Genomic DNA, 25,273 nt, shown 5'->3' with positions numbered 1-25,273 from the left:
AGGGAATAAATATGGCAACCTCCATCAGTCTTACACCTCAGGCTCCTTGGAAACCGTGACCAAGAATTGAACTTTATCCCAATCAGTAGCTGATACCCCCTTTTACATGTGAATTATTTTCCTTTTCAAAAACAAATCATCGGGGGGCTCTGTATGGCTGATATTGTGGTGAAACCCCTCCCACAGGAAACCGTGAGGACCATGGTCCTGGCAGTTTCCTGTCTGTGAACCTCGTTGCATTGTGGGTAATAGCAGTTTACAGCTGTATCCAACTGCCAAAAAAAATCAAACATCATATCCTTCCAGTGACAGTGGTGTAAAGTGGCTATATAGTATAATGGTTAAGGGCTCTGCCTCTGACACAGGAGACCAGGGTTCGAATCTCGGCTCTGCCTGTTCAGTAAGCCAGCATTTATTCAGTGAGGAGACCTTAGGCAAGTCTCCCTAACACTGTTACTACCTATAGAGTGCGCCCTGGTGGCTGCAGCTCTGGCACTTTGAGTCCACCAGGAGAAAAGCGCGATATAAATGCTATTTGTCTTGTCTTGAAACACCTGCCAGCAGTAAAAATGTCACCATGTGATAAATGTCAGAATGTAGATCTGGAAGAGGAAAGATTTTACTGACTAAATTATTTATACATAATAATTGTAAAAATTAAGCACTTTATTACATTATTTTCACTGGAGTTCCTCTTTAAGGTCTACTTTCAGTGAGAAGCACCGTGGGATTGCGGTGCTTTTATATGCCCATAAAAACAAAGCAATCAGGCTGAAAACAGGGATGCTCTTCCGAGTAGTTCCGAACACTTCCGGCCGGAAGGAGGAGGTGCGGTGAAGAGTGGTGGAACGCATCACATAAGTCGCGTCTGTGGAAATATTACGCATAGGATCCTGCGGAATTCTGGGTAAATGAACCCCTCAATTGCAGTGTTCACACATCAAGCTTGATTACCATATCGATGGGCGGGGCTACACCCCGTGGAAGTTTGGTGGAGCGCTCCTCTTACTGCATACAGCTTATCTGCTGCCGTTCTGGTCGTGTGCACACGGATGGACCTGAGGATCTCCATTATAGAGACTGTTTGGTAAACGCCATCGCTCTGGTGTCATATCCAGCAGGGTTAACTGAGCGCAGGAGTGAAGTCCTGGCTCTTCCAGGCGAAGATACATGCGGCTACAGTTCCTCGAAAGCTAGTGAGATTGTTCCTGTATTGGCTCAACAGTTATTAGTCACATATGTGCAGCCAGTTCATAGCAGATGTGCCCATCTCTTCCTTTCGCTACAAAGAATCCGATTGTGTGTGAATGCCAGTGGGGACACTGATTCTACTAAAAAGGGGTATATCACTTTAAATGTATGCTGTTTTGTCAATGTATGCTAGTTAGTTGGAACTCCAGTACCGGCGTGGGGAGTGAGTGTATGGTATGTGCTGTAATACAGGTGGAGCGCTCTACCTTTCATTTTAAATGGTTTTATTGAGGGCTCGTTTCCACTGTTGTGGTGCGGAATCGCCTGGATTCCACCGCTGATGAAATCGCATGCGGATGCGATTCCCCATGCGTTTTTTGCCGCGAATTCGCATAGGTGAGGGTATATGCGATTTTAACCATGTCGCTGCCTGTGTAATTTTATATCGGTACCTATGCAAACTCGCATGCGAATTCGCGGCAAAAACCGCATAGGGAAACCGCATGCGATTTCCCTATTAAATACATTGCATGCGATTCGCATGCATTCCACTCTCAGGCGAATTAGTTGGCTCTTTTGTGCGTTTTTTCACCGCTCAAAAAAAAGCACATCACCAACGCAACAGTGGAAACAGGCCCATTCACTTGTATACCATGTGCGAATCTGCATGCGTTGGACGCATGCAGGTTTCACGATAGTGGAAACGAGCCCTCAGTGTATGTAGGACGTTTTTCACTGATTTCCCAATAAAGATCGCTTTTGTACTTTTGCATATCCCTGAGTGATGGCATCTTGTTTGTATTTATACATAAAAACGTTTTGTCACCCATCCTTGCAGTACTTATACACACCAAACACAATCTTCTAATTATTCCTTTTAAAACATTTGTTTATTGCTTTAGTGAAGAGCCCCAATAGGCAGCCGTATATCTCGGCTCACAGCAGCAGAGGTCCAGCATAATGATTGTAACAGTACAATGCAGCAACGCACCCCACAAACAGGGGGCGCTATCTGTATAACGAGCTGAAGTCACACACACACACACACCTAAACACATCTCACAGTGTCATTTACAGGAAAATGCCAAAGTGTTACTGCACTTAGTGTTAAATACAAAAAAACATTTGTAACTAACGGGTAATCATTATTTCTCCTTAAAAAAGAAATCAAATGCAAACATTATGAATAATAATCAGACTCTGTGACGGATGCTTGGGAATAAGATATCCAGAGGCAGATGGCTGGACTGACAGATCCAGAGAGAACAGGTCACCTTGAAGAACAATAGATTCTGTCTTGGAGAAATTGCTTGTCTTTACTGCAGCGTAAGCTCTAGAGCAGGAGTGTTGAACTCAAATACAAAGTGGGACAATATTCAGCTTTAGGGCCAAGTCGCGGTCCTACCTCAATGTATAGTGGCCAACTCTTTCCCTTATAAAGTTCCCTGGTGTCTAATAGCGCCCCCCTCCTATACAGTTCCCTGATGTTTAGTGGTCCTCCCTCCCCATAGTTTCCTGGTGTTTGGTGGATCCCTCCCTATGGGCAGCACGGTGGCATAGTGGTTAGCTCTCTCGCCTTGCAGCGCTGGGTCCCTGGGTTCTAATCCCAGACAGGGCACTATCTGCAAAGAGTTTGTATGTGCTCTCTGTGTCTGCGATGGTTTCCTCCGGGCACTCCGGTTTCCTCCCACATTCCAAAAACATACGGATAAGTTAATTGGCTCCCTCTAAAATCGTAAAATCGGCCCTAGACTACAGTACTTACCCTACATAATATAGACATATGGCAATGGTAGGGATTAGATTGTGAGCTCCTTTGAGGGACAGTTAGTGACAAGACATATATATATATATATACATATATATACACATATATATATATACATATACATATATATACACATATATATATACACATATATACACACACACACACACATATATATATATATATATATATATAGATATATACACACACACACACACACACACACACACACACACACACACACACACACACACACACACACACACACACACACACACACACACACACACACACACACACACACTGTACAGCGCTGCGTGCGCTATATAAATACTAAATAATAATAATCCCTCCCTCTCCTATACAGTTCCCTGGTGTCTAGTGGCCCTTTCCCTCTCCTATACAGTTCTCTGGTGTCTAGTGCTGTTTCCCACCCCATACGACTTCCCAGATGATCTAATTCTGTAGCTTATCCTCCAAAATAGCTTCCATGGTGGTCTAGAGTGGGCCAAACATAACGCAAAGTGGAGAAACCACGTGAGGGCCAAATCTTTTGGCTTCAAGGGCCAGAGTTTGACATGTATGCTCTAGAGTTACTTCTGGGAGTGCATTTAAACTTAGGTTGTGATGTGTTAACTTTTCGGAGGTGGAAAATGATTAATTAGAGTAATCTAGCAAAGCAAAGAAAGGGTGTTTAAATTTGATTTTGAAACCCTTTACGGCCAGTTCCCACTTGTTAAAAAAACGTACCCGTTTGGGCAGGAAGCAGATCCTAATGTCAAAAATAGGATCGGCTTCCACTTGTTAAAAAAAACCGGATCAGTTTGCAACGTTGCAGTAAACGTAAACGGAACACAGAGTCCAGTCTTGCTGAAGTTTTCCGTATTGGCTGGGAAAATGTACGCAATGAAAGCCGCTCTCACGAGGCTAGTCGCTGCGTCCGCTTCAATCGACACCGTGATGTACATAAACATGTCTCCCCAGTGCTAATGCCACAAACTCCTCCCCTCGGTCCCAGGACTTACCTGTCACGCTGGTGCAACTCCTCGCATCGTCCTGTGTGACAGGTGAGCATACAACACTCACCACGAGCCAGGGAGAAACACATTACCGGGGCGGGGAACCAGCAGGGGGGAGGGACTAAGACGAGGTCCAATAGATTTCATGCTAAAATCTGTCTGCAGTGTAGGAATAATCAATGAGATGCAAATTTTTCTGAAATTTTGCAATTTTTTATGCAAATTTATGCAGTTTGAAAACTGACCAAGCAATTTAACCACCCTGGCGTTCTATTGAGATCGCCAGGGTGGCTGCGGGTGGGGTTTTTTTAAATTAAAAAAAAACTATTTCATGCAGCCAACTGAAAGTTGGCTGCATGAAAGCCCACTAGAGGGCGCTCCTGAAGCATAATTCCGATCGCCTCCGGCGATCAGAATTAACAAGGAAGGCTGCAATGAACAGCCTTCCTTGTTTGGCTTTCCTCGTCGCCATAGCGACGAGCAGAGTGACGTCATGGACGTCAGCCGCCTCCGATCCAGCCTTTAGCGCTGGCCGGCACTATTTGTTCCGGCTGCGCAGGGCTTGGGCGGCTGGGGGGACCCTCTTTCGCCACTGCGGCGGCGATCAGGTAGCACACGCGGCTGGCAAAGTGCCGGCTGCGTGTGCTGCTTTTTATTTGGAGAGAATCGGCCCAGCAGGGCCTGAGTGGCACCCTCTGGCGGTATTGCCGCTAAGGTGGTTAAACCCAGGTTTAAATTAATTGGTTCATTTTCAAGCTGCATATATTTGCATAAAAATTTGCATAAATTTGCATCAGCTCTGAAAATGTTACACCTGTGATCATCCGTTTCATCCGATTCATCAGTTGAACTGTGTGCTCAGCAAGCAGTTACCAGGCAGCAGTGAGCAGTTACCAGGCAGCAGTGAGCATTTACCAGGCAGCAGCGAGCATTTTCCAGGCAGCAGCGAGCATTTTCCAGGCAGCAGCGAGCAGTTACCAGGCAGCAGCGAGCAGTTACCAGGCAGCAGCGAGCAGTTACCAGGCAGCAGCGAGCCGTTACCAGGCAGCAGCGAGCCGTTACCAGGCAGCAGCGAGCCGTTACCAGGCAGCAGCGAGCCGTTACCAGGCAGCAGCGAGCCGTTACCAGGCAGCAGCGAGCCGTTACCAGGCAGCAGCGAGCCGTTACCAGGCAGCAGCGAGCCGTTACCAGGCAGCAGCGAGCCGTTACCAGGCAGCAGCGAGCCGTTACCAGGCAGCAGCGAGCCGTTACCAGGCAGCAGCGAACCGTTACCAGGCAGCAGCGAACCGTTACCAGGCAGCAGCGAGCAGTTACCAGGCAGCAGCGAGCAGTTACCAGGCAGCAGTGAGCAGTTACCAGGCAGCAGTGAGCAGTTACCAGGCAGCAGCAGTGAGCAGTTACCAGGCAGCAGCAGTGAGCAGTTACCAGGCAGCAGCAGTGAGCAGTTACCAGGCAGCAGTGAACAGTTACCAGGCAGCAGTGAACAGTTACCAGGCAGCAGTGAACAGTTACCAGGCAGCAACAAGCAGCTTTGAGAGTTTGAGAGGCATTTCACTGCCTATCAACCTCCCATGGAAAAGAGGTCTTACAATTTGCCACCTCCCATGAACTTCAATCTCAGTGATTTACAAAATTACTGTGGCTGGATAGTGTACTAGGTAAGGGCTGCACCTTTGACATGAGAGACCAGGGTGTGAATCCTGGCCAGGGTGGGTACCTATTCAGTAAGGAGTTCAAGGCAAGACTCCCTAACACTGGAGAGTGGCCTCTTGAGCGCTTTGAGTCCAAATGTTTGGATTATTATTATTATAAGTTCCTGCCCTTCTCCTGTGCATATAGATGTAGTGGGCGGTGCATATAGATGAAGTGGGCGGTGAGCTGTGCAGCTAAAGAAACAAATGTGGAGTATATTTCCATACTCTGTATTAGGCCTTGTTCACATTGCGTTCGGCTCGCGTGTCCGTCCGCGTTGAGAGTAGAGGAAGCAAGACGTACCTCGATGCTCACGATGTTCATGTCTAGGAGAATTCATGGTGAAGCATGTGATCAGTTTGGTCAGGTGATATATATGCAAGTCTCTGATTTGCTAGTCATGATCGTGAGCTAAAACAGGAGGTGATCACAGGAAATCGGAGATTTGCAAATCTGTCTGCTGACAAATCACATGCTCCTCCATGAGCTCTCCTAGACACGACAATCACTACTCAGTACTAGCTTAGCTTCTATGCACCGTTTATATTCACTTATCCTGTTTGCTGTCACAGCCTCGGAAGAAGCGCCGAGCGGCGCGAAACGGCTGTCAGGCTTCTTGTGCCAGCACCCATTGAAGAGAGACTTGCTCTGGAGCCCCGGTATGTGCCTCCATTTTTGAATTCACATGATGGTGTATCTATGAAGCTTGGATGACAACTAGAATATATGGAATAAAACCTCTTCAGCAGCAGTGCCAGTTGCGCACTCTCTCATCATTTTACATAGGTTCTCCTATTTCTCTTTGCATCGAGAGCACGCTGTAACACTTACTGGGGAGCAAGATTTGCTTCACACCAACCAGTACATTTTGTAGTGCCGACAGCTTTTTTTTTTTTTTTTCTCTTTTTTTCCATGTTAGATTTTATTTTGATCTGTTTTGGTTTAAAGAGAGCCCGAGGTGGGCTCAAAAAAGGAAAAAAAAAGAAAGTAGGCTACCTGAGCCACAGGGCTGAGCTCCTGTGGGCTGCAATGGCCCACTTTCACGTTCATGACCTAAAGGTCACAACGCTGCACTGTGTGCAGGGAGGAGGGGGAGCGGCAGGGGGCGTGGCCAGGGAGAGCTGCCCAATGCCAGCTCAGGAAACCCTACAGAATGCCCCTGGCGGGCGTTTTGAACAGGGAATTCCTCTCCCCGTGTGTTTACCTCCGAGTTAGCAAGAAATCTTGTTGCTAAACTACGGGGGCTATAGCGCGGAGTGGGAGGGGCAGAGAGCGGCGGTTCACGGACACAGAGCCATGTCATTAGGCAGAGAATATGGCTCTGTGTCCCATCTGCCCCCCGAAGATCCACTTCAGGTTCTCTTTAGGTTGGACTTCGAAAAAATCTCTTATTTAGTAGAAATGTTCTCACTAGAGAGGTTAGCAAGCTTCTGCAACTGCTAACCGACTAACCGATAAGCAAACTTCCGTACGGTTCTGCGTGGACACACATGAAGGTTGCACAATCTGAGACGAGTTTTCGATAAGTCCAGGCCAGGATAACGTTTGTTCTTCGATGTTCACATCTCGGAGAACCTCAGTAAATCAGATGAAAGGTGCGAAACGAGGACGCAAGTCATGAAGTCATCACTGTTGGAGGTTTTTGATGTTCCTCACAAACGGTTCCAGGATGAGACCAGAATTCTTCTGCTCGCTCTCCTCGCTGTACAAGTCGTGCTTTCTGATATACTCCAATACGGAGTCGAAGACGAGATAGCGAACGCTCATCCCTCTACGCAGGGCTCGGCGGACCTTGGTGGAGGAGATGTCATTAGTGATCCACTCTTCCACCACATGAATATTGTTCCTGTACCTCCAGAGTATGTCCGACTCGTAGATGAACTTGCGTGCGTCGCAGTCTATTCTGGTGATGCACACCAGACCAAAGGACGATGCAATCTCTGTCACATGTTCGGGCTTCCAGAGGTTGGGGGTGCCAAGTGATTCCAGAAGGTCTGCTCCACATAGAAGCTTCACCTGAGGGACAGCTGGAAGACAACAGGGAACACATCAAACATGTGGACTATGAGTCCATAAACACCTGCACACAATTATGCCCACCCCTTCCTGCATTACTAAGCTGCTCCCATTGGCCAACCGTCATCAGATTAAATGCCTACTAATCCTGTCACCAATATCGATTGTGGCAGCTTGCCAGTGGGAGTGGCCTGTTGAGGGAGGAAGAGGCGGGCATAATTTAGGATTCATACCTATTCTCACTTTTATGGAAATGAAAGTGACTGTAAGAAGTTTAGTTTAACTTAACTGGGGCCTCTTTCAGCCCACTGTAGTCCTTCAGGTTCCTCGCTGTCCTCCCGTTCCTCTCCAATGTGCTGCTCTCAGCCCCTGTAAAAATCCTGCATCTGGCTCAGGCACAGACTACTGCGAATGGCCCTGGTCACGCACCTCCTCAATTGCAGTCCCACTGCGCACAAGTAGAATGCTTCTGGCCAGAGAAACGCGATGATGTGGACCAAGAGGACAGCAAGGAACCTGAAGGAATACAGGGAGATGGAAGAATCCCCAAGTAAGGTAAACCAAACTCTTGACTGTCACTGAAGATTTCCTTTAAAGTGGACCTGAATTCAGAACTCCTCTCTGCTCTAAAAGATACACAACAGCATAATAAACTTTAAAGACCACCTCCAGCCCAAAAAAAACGGTCTAAATGGCAATACATATATGTAGTCTAGGCACTGTGTGCAGTTAGATGAACATATAAAGTTTACATCTGGTACATCATAGTGTATAGAACAGACTCACATCTATATATGTAGCAGCACTTCCTTATTTCTCCTGAATCTGAAAGCATTGTGCCCTCCTCTTCAGCCTGGGTAACTCCCCTGCCCCTCCTTCCCCTGCTCTCTGCCTGCCTGGATCAAATTACTTCTCTTTTCACAGTGTGTTGGAGAGAGAAGAGACAAGAGAACTGCTGTAGCCAGTATTATCATGTCTGTCTGCTATAATTCTTGTTTCAGATGTCTGTCTGTCTGTCTGCCTAGATTAGATCACATGGACATGAGTGGTGGAGTTATGACGCAATTAGACATAAATGAAGGGGAGTTATGTTTTACTTGTGTCTGTGCAAGAGTTCAGCTCCACTTTAAAAGAAAATCTGAAACGAGGGGAAGGGGTCAGATTTACTCATCTATATACCATACAATCTGGATATTACAATCTCTACCCCTTAGTAGTATAGGATCTGAAGCCTTGTAGACATGCTGGGTGGTCCTCAGCTATGGGGGGGCCAGGTGGGGCTGTCCCTACTGAGAATCTAGCTCATGAACGGTGCCCCCCAATTAGAGATGGCCCGAACTGTTTGCAGCGAACAGGCCATGGGGAATACCTCAGGGTCATTTCCGCATTCATCATACTACGCATTACTGCGCAGACACTTTCCTGGTGGCTGCGCGTCCTTGACCGCGCGCCTGCAGCCGGGAGTGTTCTGCGTGACGTCATGCGCATGCGCAGAGCGCTCCCGGCTGCAGGCGCGCAATTAAGGACGTGTGGCCGTCGGGAAAGCTTTTGCGCAGTAATGTGTAGTATGATGAATTTGGAAATAACCCCCGAAGTCATTCCCCATGGCCTGTTCGCTGTGAACAGTTCGGCGAACTGTTCACCATATCACTACCCCCAATGCATCGGCAAGAGATACAGCTTGTAAGATCATCTTGTCTATGTACAGGTCAACACTACCGTTCTGCCCCTAACCCCTCCCACACCATTGTGCTTTATCACTCCATGCCCCTCTGTAGGAACAGAAGCCCGCAGGCTAGCAATGCATCTGTACAGAACTCAGCCTCACAGTGTTGCCAGAGGGATCAAGTCCCGAACCCGGCAGTCAACAGAAATTATGCATGTGTGAGCACCTATACTTTATCAAAGCAAACCTGAGACTTTAATGGCCCCAAAAAATTAGATACAGTAGAGTCTCAGTTATCTGGCACTGGTGGGGGTTGCCTGATATGTGTAATCTTCAGTTCCTTGAGAGTCCTAACAACCGGAGGCCTCAGTATAACACTTAGAGCCCTTTTCCACTAGCAATCGCTAGCGTTCACGCTAAACGCTAGCGATTGCTGAATCGCAATTACCGGCGATTCCCCGGCGTTCGCGGCCACGATTTTGCTATGCTATGCACTGCATAGCAAAATAGCGGCAAATATCGCTCCGCCGCGCGTTCGCATTTCCGGCAAAAACTAATCGCAGTAGTGGAAATGACCTACCGCGATTCCTATGTTAAAAAGCAAACCGTAGCGATTGTAAAATCGCTAGCGGTTTGCGTTTTGCGCTGGTGGAAAAGGGCCCTGAGGCTGTAGACACACTATGAACGCTTTGAGTGCTTTTCTGACCTTCAGAACTTTCTGAGCGTTTTTTAAAATATGCTCCCATTGACTTAAAATCGCAGTAAAAATCGTGATCACAGCACAGCGATTTTATTGCAAGTCGACGGGAGCATTTTTTTTAAAAAATGCTCAGAGAGCTGTGATAGTCAGAAAAGCATTCAGAAAGTGCTCATGGTGTGTCTACAGCCTAAAGGCCCATTCACACTTGTGCGCTTTACAAGCGATTTCTGCATTGCTGAAAAGCGCTTGTACAATGCAAAGTATATGGAAGTGTTCTCGTCTAAGCAATTTGCTGAACCGCGTTGCGTTCCCTGTAGCATTTTCTGAGCGTTTTTCATTAGCGGTTCAATGTTCAGTATAGGAGGGATGGTAAAATCGCTGAAAAATCTCTAGGAAAAAAACGCTGGAAAATGGCAGAAAATCACTCAGCGTTTGCGTTTAGTAGTGTGAATGGGCCCTAACAGAGCAGAAGGGGGCAGTCTGGAACCTGGGAGACCAGGGCATGGAAGCGGCCTGTGTGCAGAGGGTGGAGAGGGAGAGCAGGGCATGGAGAGTAGACTGTGTGCAGGGGGGGGGGGGGGGGGGAGCAGGGCATGGAGAGCGGACTGTGTGCAGAGGGGGGGGGGGGGGGGGAGAGCAGGGCATGGAGAGCGGACTGTGTGCAGAGGGTGGAGAGGGAGAGCAGATGGGGGTTAATGCTGCTGCCTTCAGGTTGGGTAAGCAGAGCTGTTGCGGATCCTAAGGTCTAGCAATAGTGATAAAAGGTTAAATTAGTGGCTTCCCATTGCCTGCAGCCGCACCTCTGCTCAGCGGACAGCTGAAGTCCAGGACATCCTGGCCGCTGTTATCCATCTTCCTCTTCTTATTATTCCTCCTGCACCCCGACTTCTTGTCCCGGCTCCCCTCGTTGTGCGAGTCTGCGAGCTGCTGCTGGTGGTGTCTACAGAGAACAGGAAGATAGAGGTACAATAATTATAGATAACTAGCTGATCACATTAGTCATCTGGCCACAAGCATACATGCCATCCAATCAGCACTGTGGCAAATCACAGCAGGGCGGGACAGAAAGGGGTGTGTGCGAGGTGGACGGACACAGCGCCGTGGCCAAAGAGGGGTGGGGACAGGAGGGGGCGTGTGTGAGTTGGACAAACACAATGCTGTGGCAAATTGGGCGGGATAGGAGGGTGTGTGTGTGTGTGTGAGGAGGATGGACACAGCGCCACAGCCAATCAAAGCAGGGTGGGAGAAGAGGGAGCATGTATGAGATGTAAGGACACAGTGTTGTGGCCAATCAAAGCAGGGCAGAACAGGATGGGGCGTGTGTGAGGTGTACAGATCCAGAGCCATGGGCAATCACGGAGGGGCGGGACAGGAGTGGGACGTTTGCAAGGTGGTGGACAGACACAGCGCCGTGGCCAATCAAAGTGGGGCAGCACAGTAAGGGGGCGTGTGCGAGTTGGATGGACACATTGCCACTGCCAATCACAGCTGGGACAGGAAAGGGCGTGTGCGAGGTGGACAGACACAGCCAATCAAAGCAGAGTGTAGCAGGAGTGGGCGTGTGTGGAAGGACATACAGACACACAGCGGCTAGCTTGGAAAATATTATAAATAATACTCCAACAACCCCAACCGCGCACATTGCTTGGCAGGAATAGTGGATTCCACACTCATTCAAACCTCACATTAAAGCACACATGAGGTCAAAATGATATGGAGGCTGCCATGTTTATCTCAATAAATGTACAACACACATTGCCTGGCTGTCCTGCTGATCCTCTGCCTCTAATACATTTAGTCACATGCTAGGTACACACCATGAGATTTTCTGGCAGATTTACTGTCAGATCGATTATTTCCAACATGTCCAATCTGATTTCCGATAGAAGTGAACGGAAAACAGTCAATGAGATATCAGATCGGACATGTTGTAAATAATCGATCTGACAGTGAATCTCAAAGTGTGTACCTAGCAATAGACCATGAACAAGCATGCAGATCAGGTGCTCTGACTGAAGTGTAACTGGATTAGCTGAATGCTTGTTTCAGGTGTGTTTCAGACACTACTGCAGCCAAACTGGTATGGCTTAATAGGAAATAAATATGGCAGCCTCCATATCCCTCTCACTTTAGGGGTCCTTTGAATCATGGAACACTGAATCCAGGGATAGGTTTAATCAGATCTCTAGCTCTCCCCCTCATCACTAAGGGCTGTTTCCTCTATCAGCATTTTGGAATCTGATTGTTTATGGACTGCAAACACTAGAGAGAACAACACTGCTGGAAATCGCGCAGGACTGGTTTCATTCCTGTGATGCAATTGCGGCACGATTTCACCCAATCACACAGGTCTGCCCTGCTGCTTTTTACCTGCGATTGTGATCGATCCCACAGGAGCTGCAGTGCGACACCCGTCAGAGCCATAATCAGGTACGGCAGGTGCACTAGTTGTTATGATTGCAGTCACATCATGATCGCAAATCCTGGTGGAAAACTGGCCTTTGGTCTGATCCAAGAGCATCAGCACACATTCACACGGTCTTCCTCCTCTCCGTGAAAAAGCGGGGCGACACCCGCGGAACTAGTGGGGCTCATCCTGAGGGGATCCTCAGTCTTCTCCTTGCCATACTACCCTGCCTGTGACCACTCCTGGGCTAAGTATTCTATTACACTCTTATGCGCTCTGCACTACACACTTTGGGCTGCTCCTAACCACTATTCGACATTAGACTGGCTGTCAGTTATTAGCACACATTTTGTTTACATATATATGGTTTATCGATGGAATTTCTTGGCATATTATTCATGTGATTTTGCAGTTATTGTATGTGATATTCTGATACAGGTGGTGATATATTATATACGTACAACTGTTTGCAGTGGCGTAGCTAAGGAGCTGTGGGCCCTGATGCAAGTTTTGGGCCCCCCAAGCACTCTATACATAACAATTGATACGGCGCACCAAAACCTGCCAATGGCAACTACAGTGTCAGAGGAGCAAGAAGGGGATGGGGAACAGCTTGTTACTGATTACCCCCAAGCACTCTATACATAGCAATCCCTGCCAATGGCAACTACAGTGTCAGAGGTGCAAGAAGGGGATGGGGAGCAGCTTGTTACTGATTACCCCCAAGCACTCTATACATAGCAATCCCTGCCAATGGCAACTACAGTGTCAGAGGTGCAAGAAGGGGATGGGGAGCAGCTTGTTACTGATTACCCCCAAGCACTCTATACATAGCAATCCCTGCCAATGGCAACTACAGTGTCAGAGGTGCAAGAAGGGGATGGGGAACAGCTTGTTACTGATTACCCCCAAGCACTCTATACATAACAATTGATACGGCGCACCAAAACCTGCCAATGGCAACTACAGTGTCAGAGGTGCAAGAAGGGGATGGGGAGCAGCTTGTTACTGATTACCCCCAAGCACTCTATACATAGCAATCCCTGCCAATGGCAACTACAGTGTCAGAGGTGCAGGAAGGGGATGGGGAACAGTTTGTTACTGATTACCACTATTCAAATTATCTATAGAAGTGATTATAATGAGCACAGGACTGATAGGAAGCTAACAGTGCAGTTGAGGGAGGGCCCTTCGGGGGCCCCTCTGTCCCAAGGGCCCCAATGCGGTCAAAACCTCTGTACCCCTATTGCTACACCCCTGATTGTTTGCACCTTTATATACTGAAACCGGGATTCATCCATGTGTGGGCTCTATTTAGAGCTTGCAGTGGAGATATGTGTATATGTTTATAAATATAAAAATATATATATATATATATATATATATTATATTTTTAGAATTATTAGATTACTTAGTTACAGTTATTTAGGTTGGGCAGCACGGTGGCGTAGTGGTTAGCTCTCTCGCCTTGCAGCGCTGGGTCCCTGGTTCGAATCCCAGCCAGGGCACTATCTGCAAAGAGTTTGTATGTTCTCTCCGTGTCTGCGTGGGTTTCCTCCGGGCACTCCGGTTTCCTCCCACATTCCAAAAACATACGGATAAGTTAATTGGCTCCCCCTAAAATTGGCCCTAGACTACAGTACTTACACTACATAATATAGACATATGGCAATGGTAGGGATTAGATTGTGAGCTCCTTTGAGGGACAGTTAGCGACGAGATATATATATATATATACACTGTACAGCGCTGCGTAATATGTCGGCGCTATATAAATACTAAATAATAATAATAAATAATAATAATGTCGATTTTAATTGATCTGAATCTGTTGGGTTATGATAAATGTCCGATTTACATATAATTGTGATTGTATAAAACAAAGCTTTTTGTATTTTGCTATAATACAGTGAGTGGTGGTGGTCTCAGAGGCCTCTTTATCCCCAATTTTATAATATTTATCTTGACCCCAGCACACTTCACTTACAGTTGTGTTCAAAATTATTCACCCCCCACTGAAATTGAGTGTTTTGGTTAGTTTGACATTGATTTTGATCAATTCAGTCATCTTGTTTACAATTAAATTAAAGGGGCACTTGTAAGTCAGACAGATGTAACATAATTATAATGAAATAACTACAAATGTCTTTTTTGTGCTCACATCATTATCAGTTTTATTCAACCCCCAAGTGACATTCATTCTTAGTACTTAGTACAACATCCTTTTCCAGTTATAACAGCTTTTAAACGTGAAGCATAGCTTGATACAAGTGTCTTGCAGCGATCTACAATATACCAAATGTTTTGGCATAGTGTTCTGTGGACTGATGAAACAAAATTAGAACTGTTTGGGCCCATGGATCAACGCTATGTTTGGAGGAGGAAGAACAAGGCCTATGAAGAAAAGAACACCTTGCCTACTGTGAAACATGGCGGAGGGTCTATCATGCTTTTGGGCCGTTTTGCTTCTGCAGGTACAGGGAAGCTTCAGCGTGTGCAAGGTACCATGATTTCTCTTCAGTACCAGGAGATATTGGATGAAAATATGATGCAATCCGTCACAAACCTGAGGCTTGGGAGACGTTGGACCTTTCAACAGGACAATGATCCCAAGCATACCTCCAAGTCCACTAGAGCATGGTTGCAGATTAAAGGCTGGAACATTTTGGAGTGGCCATCACAGTCACCAGACTTAAATCCAATTGAGAACCTCTGGTGGGACTTAAAGAGACACTGAAGCGAAAAAAAATTATGATATGGATATGATTTGTATGTGTAGTACAGCTAAGAAATAAAACATTAAGATCAGATACATCAGTCTAATTGTTTTCAGTACAGGAAGAGTTAAGAAATTTCAGTTGTTATCTCTATGCAAAAAAAGCCATTAAGCTCTACGACTTTCAAAAGTCGTGGAGAGGGCTGTTATCTGACTTTTATTATCTCAACTGTTCCTGAACTATTTACTTTTTCTCTGCCAGAGGAGAGGTCATTAGTTCACAGACTGCTCTGAAAGAATCATTTTGAATGCTGAGTGTTGTGTAATCTGCACATATTATAGAATGATGCAATGTTAGAAAAAACACTATATACCTGAAAATAAAAGTATGAGAATATTTTCTTTGCTGCTAATCTTCTAGTAATTATTCATAGTACACAACCAATTCATTATATCATATTTTTTTTTTCCGCTTCAGTGTCTCTTTAAAGAAAGCAGTTGCAGCGCGTAAGCCTAAGAATGTGACTGAACTGGAGGCTTGTGCCCATGAAGAATGGGCTAAGATACCCGTAGATCGCTGCAAGACACTTGTGACAAGCTACGCTTTACGTTTAAAAGCTGTTATAACTGGAAAAGGATGTTGTACTAAGTACTAAGAATGAATGTCACTTGGGGTTGAATAAAACTGATAATGATGTGAGCACAGAAAAGACATTTGTGGTTATTTCATTATAATGTTATATTTGTCTGACTTACAAGTGCCTCTTTGATTTAATTGTAAACAAGATGACTGAAATGATCAAAATCAATGCCAAACTGGCCAAAACACTCAATTTCAGTGGGGGTTGAATAATTTTTAACACAACAGTATATATACAGGTGTTGCAGACACTCCTTTTTTGTTTTACAAAAGCATCAGCACACTATGGGGTCGATTCATAAAAGGCTGTGCGGGAAAAAAAAATCTGGGCGGGAAAATACATTCCTCATTGTCGGTAACAGAAGAGTGTGATTGTCTGTATTGTGCTGTTACAATAGTAAGAGGCATCCTGTTTTGTTCTGTAATCTCTCTGCTAGCTGTGTGGGGAGTAGGAATGCTGGTCCTGTCAGAGAAGCCTGCGGATCCAATCAGATACGATCACAGGCTACTGGCAGGAGACAGGGGCTCTTTCTATTGGCTCCCTCTTCCTGTCAATCATAGCTCACTGAAGCTTCTGCTTCAGAGTCACGGCTCCCTGTCCTGTCTCCACAGACTCCGCTCTGATTTCGCCACATCAAACCTGACGGTAATTTTCCTGTGCTTTACCGCATGCTGTCTGCTTTATGAATTGACATTTACTGACGTGTGTTGAGGTGTTCACCGCACAAGGCGGTAATTTACCTCACTGCTCGGGAATGTCAGCTTTTCATGCGGTAACTGCTTTCATGAATTGACATTTTCCTAAGTGCTCGGTAAAGTCAGCTGTTTTCTGCACTATCGAATGCGGTAATGCTTTATGAATAGACTCCATTATTATGTCCCACACAATGCGTCTGATTCATCAAACGGCGGTAATACTGCGGTGCACACATAGCGCACGGCAATATTACCTTCCTACAGGGCCTCTTTAAGCCTCAGTAACTTCGGTAACTCTGACAAGGTATGCTGGGATTTGTAGTTGCTCAATCAGTGGAGCCTGTCAGGTTACATACACCTGAGCTGCATATTTCACCTCTTTACCTTAAAACCTGCATGGTTTCCGTCCAGTCCTCCTTCTGACACTCCCAGGGGTCCACTTCTATCCAATCAGAAGTCTGAGTGGCCAGGCGGGCCATTGCCAGGCGGTGTGACCCGTCCACCAGCCCCTTCTTCTTGTATCCGTCGCTCACCGGAGAGATGATTCCTTTTATCACTTTATACTTCCCTGTTCAGGAAAGAAAAGAAAAGCATATAAAAGAATGAATGTCTCACATGCACGAGCCATGCTGCTATGAGAGGAGATACAAAGTTCAGGGAATTACCAAGATAAACAGCACCAGTGCTAATTCATATAGAGAATCACCAACACAAGTGTCAGTATCGAAAATGTTTCTATCAGAAGGTATCATTTATACAGAAAACATAAAACCATTTAATTACTTCCCCTTCCTCGGCACGAGCATCTACGTTACTGTGTAGTAAACAGGGACGTAGATACTGCTGCGCGCTCCCGCTCACCACCGTTCGTTATCCCGGAGATCAATGATTGGGAACACATTGATCTAAGTCCCTGTGTTTTTTCCAATTTTTTTTCTTATTTTTTTTGCAGTTAAAATGCAGTTAGATTAAAATAATTCATATCAAAAAAGTACCCCCCAAAGAAAGCCTAATTGGTGGGGAAAAAAACAATGTATAGATTGTTTCGTTGTGGAAAGTAGTATGTGAGAAAATGCGGAAGAGCCGCCGCAGGTGCTCAGTGCAAGGCGGCTGATTCCGCGTCTAACGCGGCAGTTTGCGCGCATAGGCCTACACCTGCTAGTATGGCCGAACGTGGAGAAACCGCCGCATGTCCTGTGAACAAGACTACTGATTCCGCGTCCAAAGCAGTGGTTTGCACGCATAGGCCTACATCTGTCAGTATGGCCGAACGTGGAGAAACCGCCGCATGCTCTGATAGCGGCGCGGCTGGTTCCGCGTCCAGCGCGGTGGGTGGTACACAACACATGGCTGGTGTGGCTGGGACTGATAGTCCACACAGGTTCAGAAAGGCGTGCGCGTTGAGAGGCAGAACTTTTATGACAGCCAGAAGAGAGTCAGCTGACCAAGCTGGTCAGCTGACAATCCAACCAGTTCCCATTGGTCCAGCACTTAGGGGAGGCGCTGGAGAGCGCTGTGCTACATATACTGGGTGCTGGTCATTCTCTGGTTGTCTGCCGTTGCGATCACTACGTGGAAGCACTCAGACCTTTTTGTCAGAATCTGTGTTATTCTCTAGACCAGTTCCAGGGTGTTGATGATCACGGACCTCACATCCCAGACTAGGAATACTGTATATCATCTCTGTGATATCTCAGACCAGTTCCAGGGTGTTGATGATCAAGGAGCTCACACCCAAGACTAGGACTTGTACTATCATTCTGTTATACTTCAGACTAGTTCCAGGGTGTTGATGATCACGGAACTCACACCCAAGACTAGGCATTGTTATTATCTGTTATGACCTTCTGCTTTCCTGACAACTCTTCTGATCACTGATTTGGTACTTTGCTATATCTGATACTCTGTTGCCAAACCCTGCGTGTTTTAGGATTACCGAAACAGTCTCCTGTCTATGTACCTTATCTGTCTGTGTGTTGCCGACTTGGCTTGCCCGACCTCGAGAGCTATCTCCCCAGTTAAGAGATAGTTCCCATATCTGTTAGTGACACCACCCCCCCCCCCCCCCCTTGGTGTCACTCACACTCTGGTCCTTCCTATTCCCAGTCTGGTCGCTCCCTTGGGAGTTCTCTGACCATAGGAAGGAACTTGTTCTTTGTGCAGTATCCCTTACTGCCTCATCACCTGCTTGGCAGGTGCGGTCCTCAAAGTATTACTGTTGCACCAAACACTCATATCACTCAGGTGTCCAGAGGTTAGTGATATATCTGATTATCGGTAATACTGCAGATCATCAATCAGATCCTCTCTGTGTTACACCGATCGTTACATAGTAATAAAGTTATAGGCGAATTAATTGAAAGAGTGCTATTGCTCTGGTGTTTATGGGGAAAAACCTTGGAGGTGAAGTGGTTAAAGTCATTGGGAGTCTTTAATAAAAATAAAAAAAAAATAAAAAAGAAACCAGATACTTACCTAAGCAGAGAGAAGGCTCTGGGTCATAATGAGTCTTCCCTCTCTTATCAGTGCCCTCGGATGCAGCGGCAGCTCCTGCGTTTGAATCCCCCGCCGCGGGGGACTTTGAAAGTCTTCAGGAGTCGATTCCTCTCGAAGATAGGCGGCTCCATACTGGGCACGTGCGAGTGCACAAGAGAGGGCACATGCGCAGTATGGAGCGGCCTCTTTGGGAGCATTTGGGCTCCCAGAGATTCCCGAAGCCTCCCTTCGGCGGCGGAGAGAGCAGCATTTCACCGAATTGGTTGAATGCTGCTACGGGGGAGCCAGTGCTGGAACAGCCCCCGGGAGAGGAGAGGGAAGGCTCTATAGCAGTGTTTCTCAACATTTTATTGATATGTACCCCTTTTAAAACCCTGTACTCATCAAGTACCCCCTGGCATAGTAAACATTATCACAAGTACCCCTTGACAAATATATATTTAATCGTAGTACATTATAATTGGTTCTAAACAATTTCCAAGCATTTACTATTGCTTTTAATTAGCTAAAATACTGATTTGGTGTTGTTTAAATAAGATTTATCATTTTCTAAAACTCTAATGTGTTATTCTTGGTTGAGTATATCAAGCCCGAGTACCCCCTGGAACCATCAGAAGTACCCCCTGGGGTACACGTACCACACGTTGAGAACCTAGGCTCTATAGGACCCAGAGCTTCCCTCTCCTTAGGTGAGTATCTGGCTTTTTTTTTTTTTTTATACGGTTCTAAATGACTTTAAAGGAAACCTAAATTGAAAAAAAAAAAAGCATTTTAACTTACCTGGGGCTTCTTCCAGCCCCCTGCAGGCGTTCTGTGCCCGCGACGTCACTGCGATCCTCCAGTCATCTGCAGCACCCATCTGTCAGCTGTATGTGCAGCCCTCCTCATCGCGCTTGTGCAGTGCGTAAAAACTGCAACTGTGCACTTGCAGAACGTCCACAACCATGTGAGCGCGACCAGGAGGCGTGGCCTGTGACTAGCCAGCTTTCAGAGGGGCGCTGCAGCTCACTGAAGGGTCGCGGAATGATGGCAAGGGCACAGAAGGACTGCAGGAGGCTGGAAGAGGCCCCAGGTAAGTCAAACTGCTTTTTTTTTTCACTTAAAGGACAACTGAAGTGAGAGGTATACGGAGGCTGCCATATTTATTTCCTTTTACACATAACTAGTTCCCTGGCAGTCCACATTACTCCCATATATTCACATTAGGCTTAGTTGTGGACAGGCATGTGATTAACGGAAGATAATTTGCTAGTGAAAAGATAAACTCAAGTATAAGACAACGAGAAAACGAGAGAGAGAACACCGAGAGCCCAATATAGTGCAGTATGTACTGGATTGATGCAGGTAATAAGAGGCAAGTACGTAAAGTTATACTCACAAACACGGGTTACCACTAAGGCAACCACTGTAGATGCAGATAGGGAGATTAGACCTGTCCCCACTCAGGATTAAAGAGAGTCTGAAGCCAGTTGAAAAATTTGTTTTTAACTTTTATTCTGCTGAAGGATCATAGTACCTGCTAAACCGCCGCATTCCCGCGGCCAAACGAGGGTTGTTTACCCCCCCAAATCTCCAAGGCAAATACCGGGGAACGGTTCCCGATTGAGGCAGAGCCTAGGGCCGTAGCTCTGCCTCTCGTCGCATCAATCCCCGCTGCTCGCCGCCTCTCCCAGTCTTCTTTCACTAAGAGGGGCGGGGAGAGGCGGAGAACCGCGGGAAGATTGACACGAATGGAGGCAGAGCTACAGCCCTAAGCTCTGCCTCCCTGGGCAGCAAAATCCACGATCAGGAAAGTCGTGGATTTCTGCCCTAGGATTTGGGGGGTAAAAAAAAAACTTTGTTTTGCCACGGGATAGCAGCGTTTTAGCAGGGACCATGACTCTTAAGTTAAAGGGATACTGTAGGGGGGTCGGGGGAAAATGAGTTGAACTTACCTGGGGCTTCTAATGGTTCCCCGCAGGCATCCTGTGCCCGCGCAGCCACTCCCCGATGCTCCGGCCCCGCCTCCAGTTCACTTCTGGAATTTCAGACTTTAAAGTCTGAAAACCACTACGCCTACGTTGCCGTGTCCTCGCTTCCCCTGATGTCAACAGGAGCGCACGGCGGAGGCACAGACCATACTGGGCCTGCGCAGTACGCTCCTGGTGCCATCAGCAGGAGCGAGGACACGGCAACGCAGGCGCAGTGGTTTTCAGACTTTAAAGTCTGAAATTCCAGAAGTGAACCAGAGGCGGGGCCGGAGCATCGGTGAGTGGCTGCGGGGGCACAGGATCTCTGCGGGGGACCATTAGAAGCCCCGGGTAACTTCAACTCATTTTCCCCCGACCCCCCCTACAGTATCCCTTTAAATAAAGGGTAAAAACTAGTTTTTAAGCTGGATTCAGTGTCTCTTTAAAAAGTCGCTCTGGGTAGATCTGGAAACAAGGGGTTAGCACCCTTTCACCATGGGTGGACTCCAACAATGTGGAAATGAACGGAAGCGCCAAAAGAATAAAAATGGCTGAGAAAAAAATAATAAATAAATGGGGGAGGCAGTAGTCGACTTACCCCCTCCAAGCAGACACAAAAAATATCGAGCACATTTACACATATATATATATATATATATATATATATATATATATATATATATATATACTCCAAAGGGTCAAAGCAACACGTTTCGCAGGTGTGACCCCGCTTCATCAGACAATGGGGATGGAGCATACAGCAACAAGTGTCTATGACACAGCGTAGTGCCACACATTAATTTCCACATTGTTCAAGCATAAGACAGGTCCTCTCTAGTCATCATTGTACAATAACGGGCTGCGTGTCTCCATACCTGTGCCGTGCAGATAGTCCCGCGCCAATTCAAACAGCCGCAGGTGCATGACAGTGATGGGGTTATAGGAGCCAGTGGCCAACAGCACAATCTCCGTCCGGTCATCTGACTTCTCCATGGTACACCGCGACGCCGGAGACACCCAGGGGTTCAGGAGGACCGTGTCTGACTGACTTGTGCCCTCTAGATACAAAAACATACATCATGGTTAAGAAATTACTTATTTCCCAATTGTACACACGCGCTGCATATACTGCAGATCTGTTATTTAAAGGCACACACAATGCAATTTCCTGTCAGATCGACGGGTCATAATGAACATTTCTATCATGTCCGATCTGCTCAGTCGATAATGGGATAAGTTCTCTGTGGTAATAAAACATGAAACACAACCACACCCCCAGCACTGCAAATCTATAGTCCCAATCGCTTCATGCCCCTAGTGCCTAAACTTTAACCCCGTGGCTGCATGTAGCCTCTGTACATGCCATTGTCACCAATTTGTCACGTATGTTAGGGAGATTAGAAGATACATGAGAAAAAAAATTCTGAAAAGACGGTGTGGTTAGGAGACACTAGGAAAAGTGTTTAACCACTTCGGTCTATCTGGACGGATAGATCCGTCCAGATAGCTTGCCCTGCTGCCGCTGCAACGGTGTGCGATCGTGCACGCTCCCGCCGCCTTCCGTTATCCCGAGATCTATGAATGGGAACATTCTAGACCACCAGGGTAGGTTTGTTGGAGGTGAAGCCCTAAATCACCAGGGAAGCCATATGGGGAGGGAGGGGGAAACAATCACCAGGGAAGCCATATGGGGAGGGAGGGGGAAAACACTAAACACTAAGGAACTGTACAGAGGAGGTTGGAGGCCACTAGACATCAGGAAACTTTATAGGGGAGAGACAACTAGACACCAGGGAACTGTATAGGGGAGGGAAGGGGGTGCTAGATACCAGGAAAAGGGAGAAAGGTGGCCAGTAGATATTGAGGTTGGCCCATGACTAGGTCCCAGTATACAATTTCAGCCCACTTTGTATAGGAATATGACACCCCTGACTTATACAGAAAAGTAATACGATTAGTAAGAAAAGCAATAGAAGAAGGTTTTCTCACCGGAGGAGTTAGCAGTCGGTCTGTGTCTGTGATGGAAGCACTATAGTATGTGTGATAATATGTGTGTTACACAAACATGCAGATCTCTTTCTTCCTTGCTCGGCTGAGTAGTTTTTCTAGTTCTCATTCCTGATGAAGCCCCGCCTATTCCTGGATATACCGGCAGCTTCAGAGCTATTTCACAAGACTGACTGACGGAAATGAATCCACCACCAGCTGCTGCCATGTACCTGCCAAGCGCTCTCCAGGACAGCCTTTCTCAACCTTTTCACCCTGGAGGAAACACTTCAAATAATGTTTACATCTCAGGACCCCCTCCCCACTAATAGAGTGAGAGGGGATTTATCTCATATTAGGATTGGTCAGTAAAAGTGGGTGAGGTTAAAGGGAACCTAAACTGAGAAGGATACGGATTTTTCCTTTTAATACCAGTTGCCTGACTCTCCTGCTGATCCTGTGTCTCTAATACTTTCAGCCACAGCCCCTCAACAAGCATGCAGATCAGGTGCTCTGACTGAAGTCAGACTGGATTAGCTGCATGCTTGTTTCAGGTCTGTGATTCAGCCATTGGTATCTTCTTCAGTTGTGGTGTTCATGGTCATGCATGCGCCTTCGGTGTGCTTCCGCAGCTGGGATCATCAGTAGTACTGTGCGGGTGCAAAACGCTCCTGGCTGTGGGAGGACGGCATGGGGCGCATGTGCAGAACACCACAACTGGCCCCCGACTGAAAACGTTACCGGAGGCGATTCTGGGACAATGGAGCAGCCGGGAGGACGGTGAGGGAGCCAACAGTCCTCATGAGGCTGGAGGAAGCTCCAGGTAAGTATTGATTAGGCTTAGTGTAACGTCTCAGGTACACTTTAACTCCTTGTCGACCGCTCCACGCCGATTGGCGTGAAGTCCTGGGGCGGGGTGATCGCGCGCGCACGACAGAGCTCCGCTATCAGTCTCCCAGCAGCGATCTATTTACTCTGTACAGCGATGCGATCTACGGCAGCGCTGTACTGGGGACGGCCGTGTGACAAGGCTGTCCCCCTGGGCGGCAAAGAAGCGATCCGCTATCATAGTCTGAAGCCTATGACAGCCGATCGTGCTAATTGGCTGGCGGGGGAAGGGAGGGTTAAAAAAAAAAAAATAGGGAAATTTATTGTTAAAATAAATAGATATTTGTAAAACAAATAAACATTGGGGGAGCGATCACAGCCCACCAACAGAAAGCTCTGTCGGTGGGCAGAAAAGGGGGGGGGGGGGAATCAGTTGTGTGCTCAGTTGTGCGGCCCTGCAGCGAGCCCTTAAAGCTGCAGTGGCCTAATTTGTAAAAAAAATGGCCTGGTCACTAGCAGGCTTTAAGCCCGTGGTCCATAAGTGGTTAAGGGGTGTAATTTTGAAACTTTCTAAACTTGAAAGGGAAAAATGCCAGGGAACCCCTGTGAAGTCATTAAGGACCCCTGGGGCTCCAGTAGACCTTGAATGAGAAAGACTGTTCTAGGACTAAGTTGTCACAGGTAGTGGAAAGGCGTCTGTCGCTGAATCCGTATGCGTGGGACGTCTTATCCATGATCACTATCTGTGACACCATTGGGAGACCACTGATGACGGTCTGTGTCACAAAGCATTAGTACTCGTGCTAGCATGACTAACTCGTCCCTGACCTCTGATTGGTCACAAGATCAGCTGTCGTCAGATCGCAGGAATGTAAAGGGTTAAAGAGGAACTTAAACAGGTGGAAAAAATAAATCGATACATTGCAAAGTGAGATGTTACAAAATAGACGAGCGATCAAGAAGTTATTGATATTGGCCATGTAATAAGTTCATATTGTTTGATCCTCATTCAGCCAGTAGGTTATCATCTTTACTACTGGCAGACATGGAAACAGACGGACATCGCCAACTGCCATTATTTATACGGTAACCACACCCACTAAAAATGTGATAGGCTAAAAGGTTGGTTTTTTTAGATACACATATGCACAGAGGGAGATACTGGTTGGTTGGCAGTTGGAAACAGCCGTTATTTCCCACAATGCAACGAGGCCCCCAAAGTGTGATGTCAGGACCTAGGTCCTGTAAAAGAACCGCACACCAGGGAGTGTAGATGCTGGTGCTGGATTCCACGGCTGCTCAGTATAACAATTCAAAAAGAGGAGTCCGCACACAGACTTGTCAGGACAATGTGCATTTATTGTCCCATCACACACTTGCAATAAATGTCCGACCTGCACGGCCGACGATCGTTTCGGGGCCGCTAAGGGTCACTTTGTCAAGGCATGTAGCAGAAAGACATAAAACATGTAGCAGAAAGAAATAAAATGTCTTTCTGCTACA

The 25,273-nt window shown here is 46.8% G+C and overlaps 1 protein-coding gene across 3 annotated transcripts in view; it reads right to left on the bottom strand.

Moving 5' to 3' along the window:
* Positions 1 to 5,155: 5,155 nt before the first annotated feature.
* NMNAT1 (nicotinamide nucleotide adenylyltransferase 1) overlaps positions 5,156 to 25,273 on the bottom strand; it is a 65,285-nt gene continuing 45,167 nt past the window's right edge. For 2 of the 3 annotated variants that reach the window (XM_068238842.1, XM_068238843.1), the window contains 4 exons: positions 21,832 to 22,014; positions 16,896 to 17,079; positions 10,853 to 10,992; positions 5,156 to 7,697 (listed from right to left, as the gene is read on the bottom strand). In XM_068238842.1, the coding sequence (XP_068094943.1) occupies positions 7,297 to 7,697; positions 10,853 to 10,992; positions 16,896 to 17,079; positions 21,832 to 22,014 (908 nt within the window). In that variant the 3' untranslated portion in view covers positions 5,156 to 7,296. Of the gene's footprint in view, positions 7,698 to 10,852; positions 10,993 to 16,895; positions 17,080 to 21,831; positions 22,015 to 22,945; positions 23,077 to 25,273 lie in introns of those variants that run through there. The other variant, XM_068238844.1, reaches the window with a different exon arrangement.

Source organism: Hyperolius riggenbachi, chromosome 6 (genome assembly GCF_040937935.1).
Source record: "Hyperolius riggenbachi isolate aHypRig1 chromosome 6, aHypRig1.pri, whole genome shotgun sequence".
Taxonomy (NCBI): domain Eukaryota; kingdom Metazoa; phylum Chordata; class Amphibia; order Anura; family Hyperoliidae; genus Hyperolius; species Hyperolius riggenbachi.
This window is presented reverse-complemented; position numbering and strand designations above follow the sequence as displayed.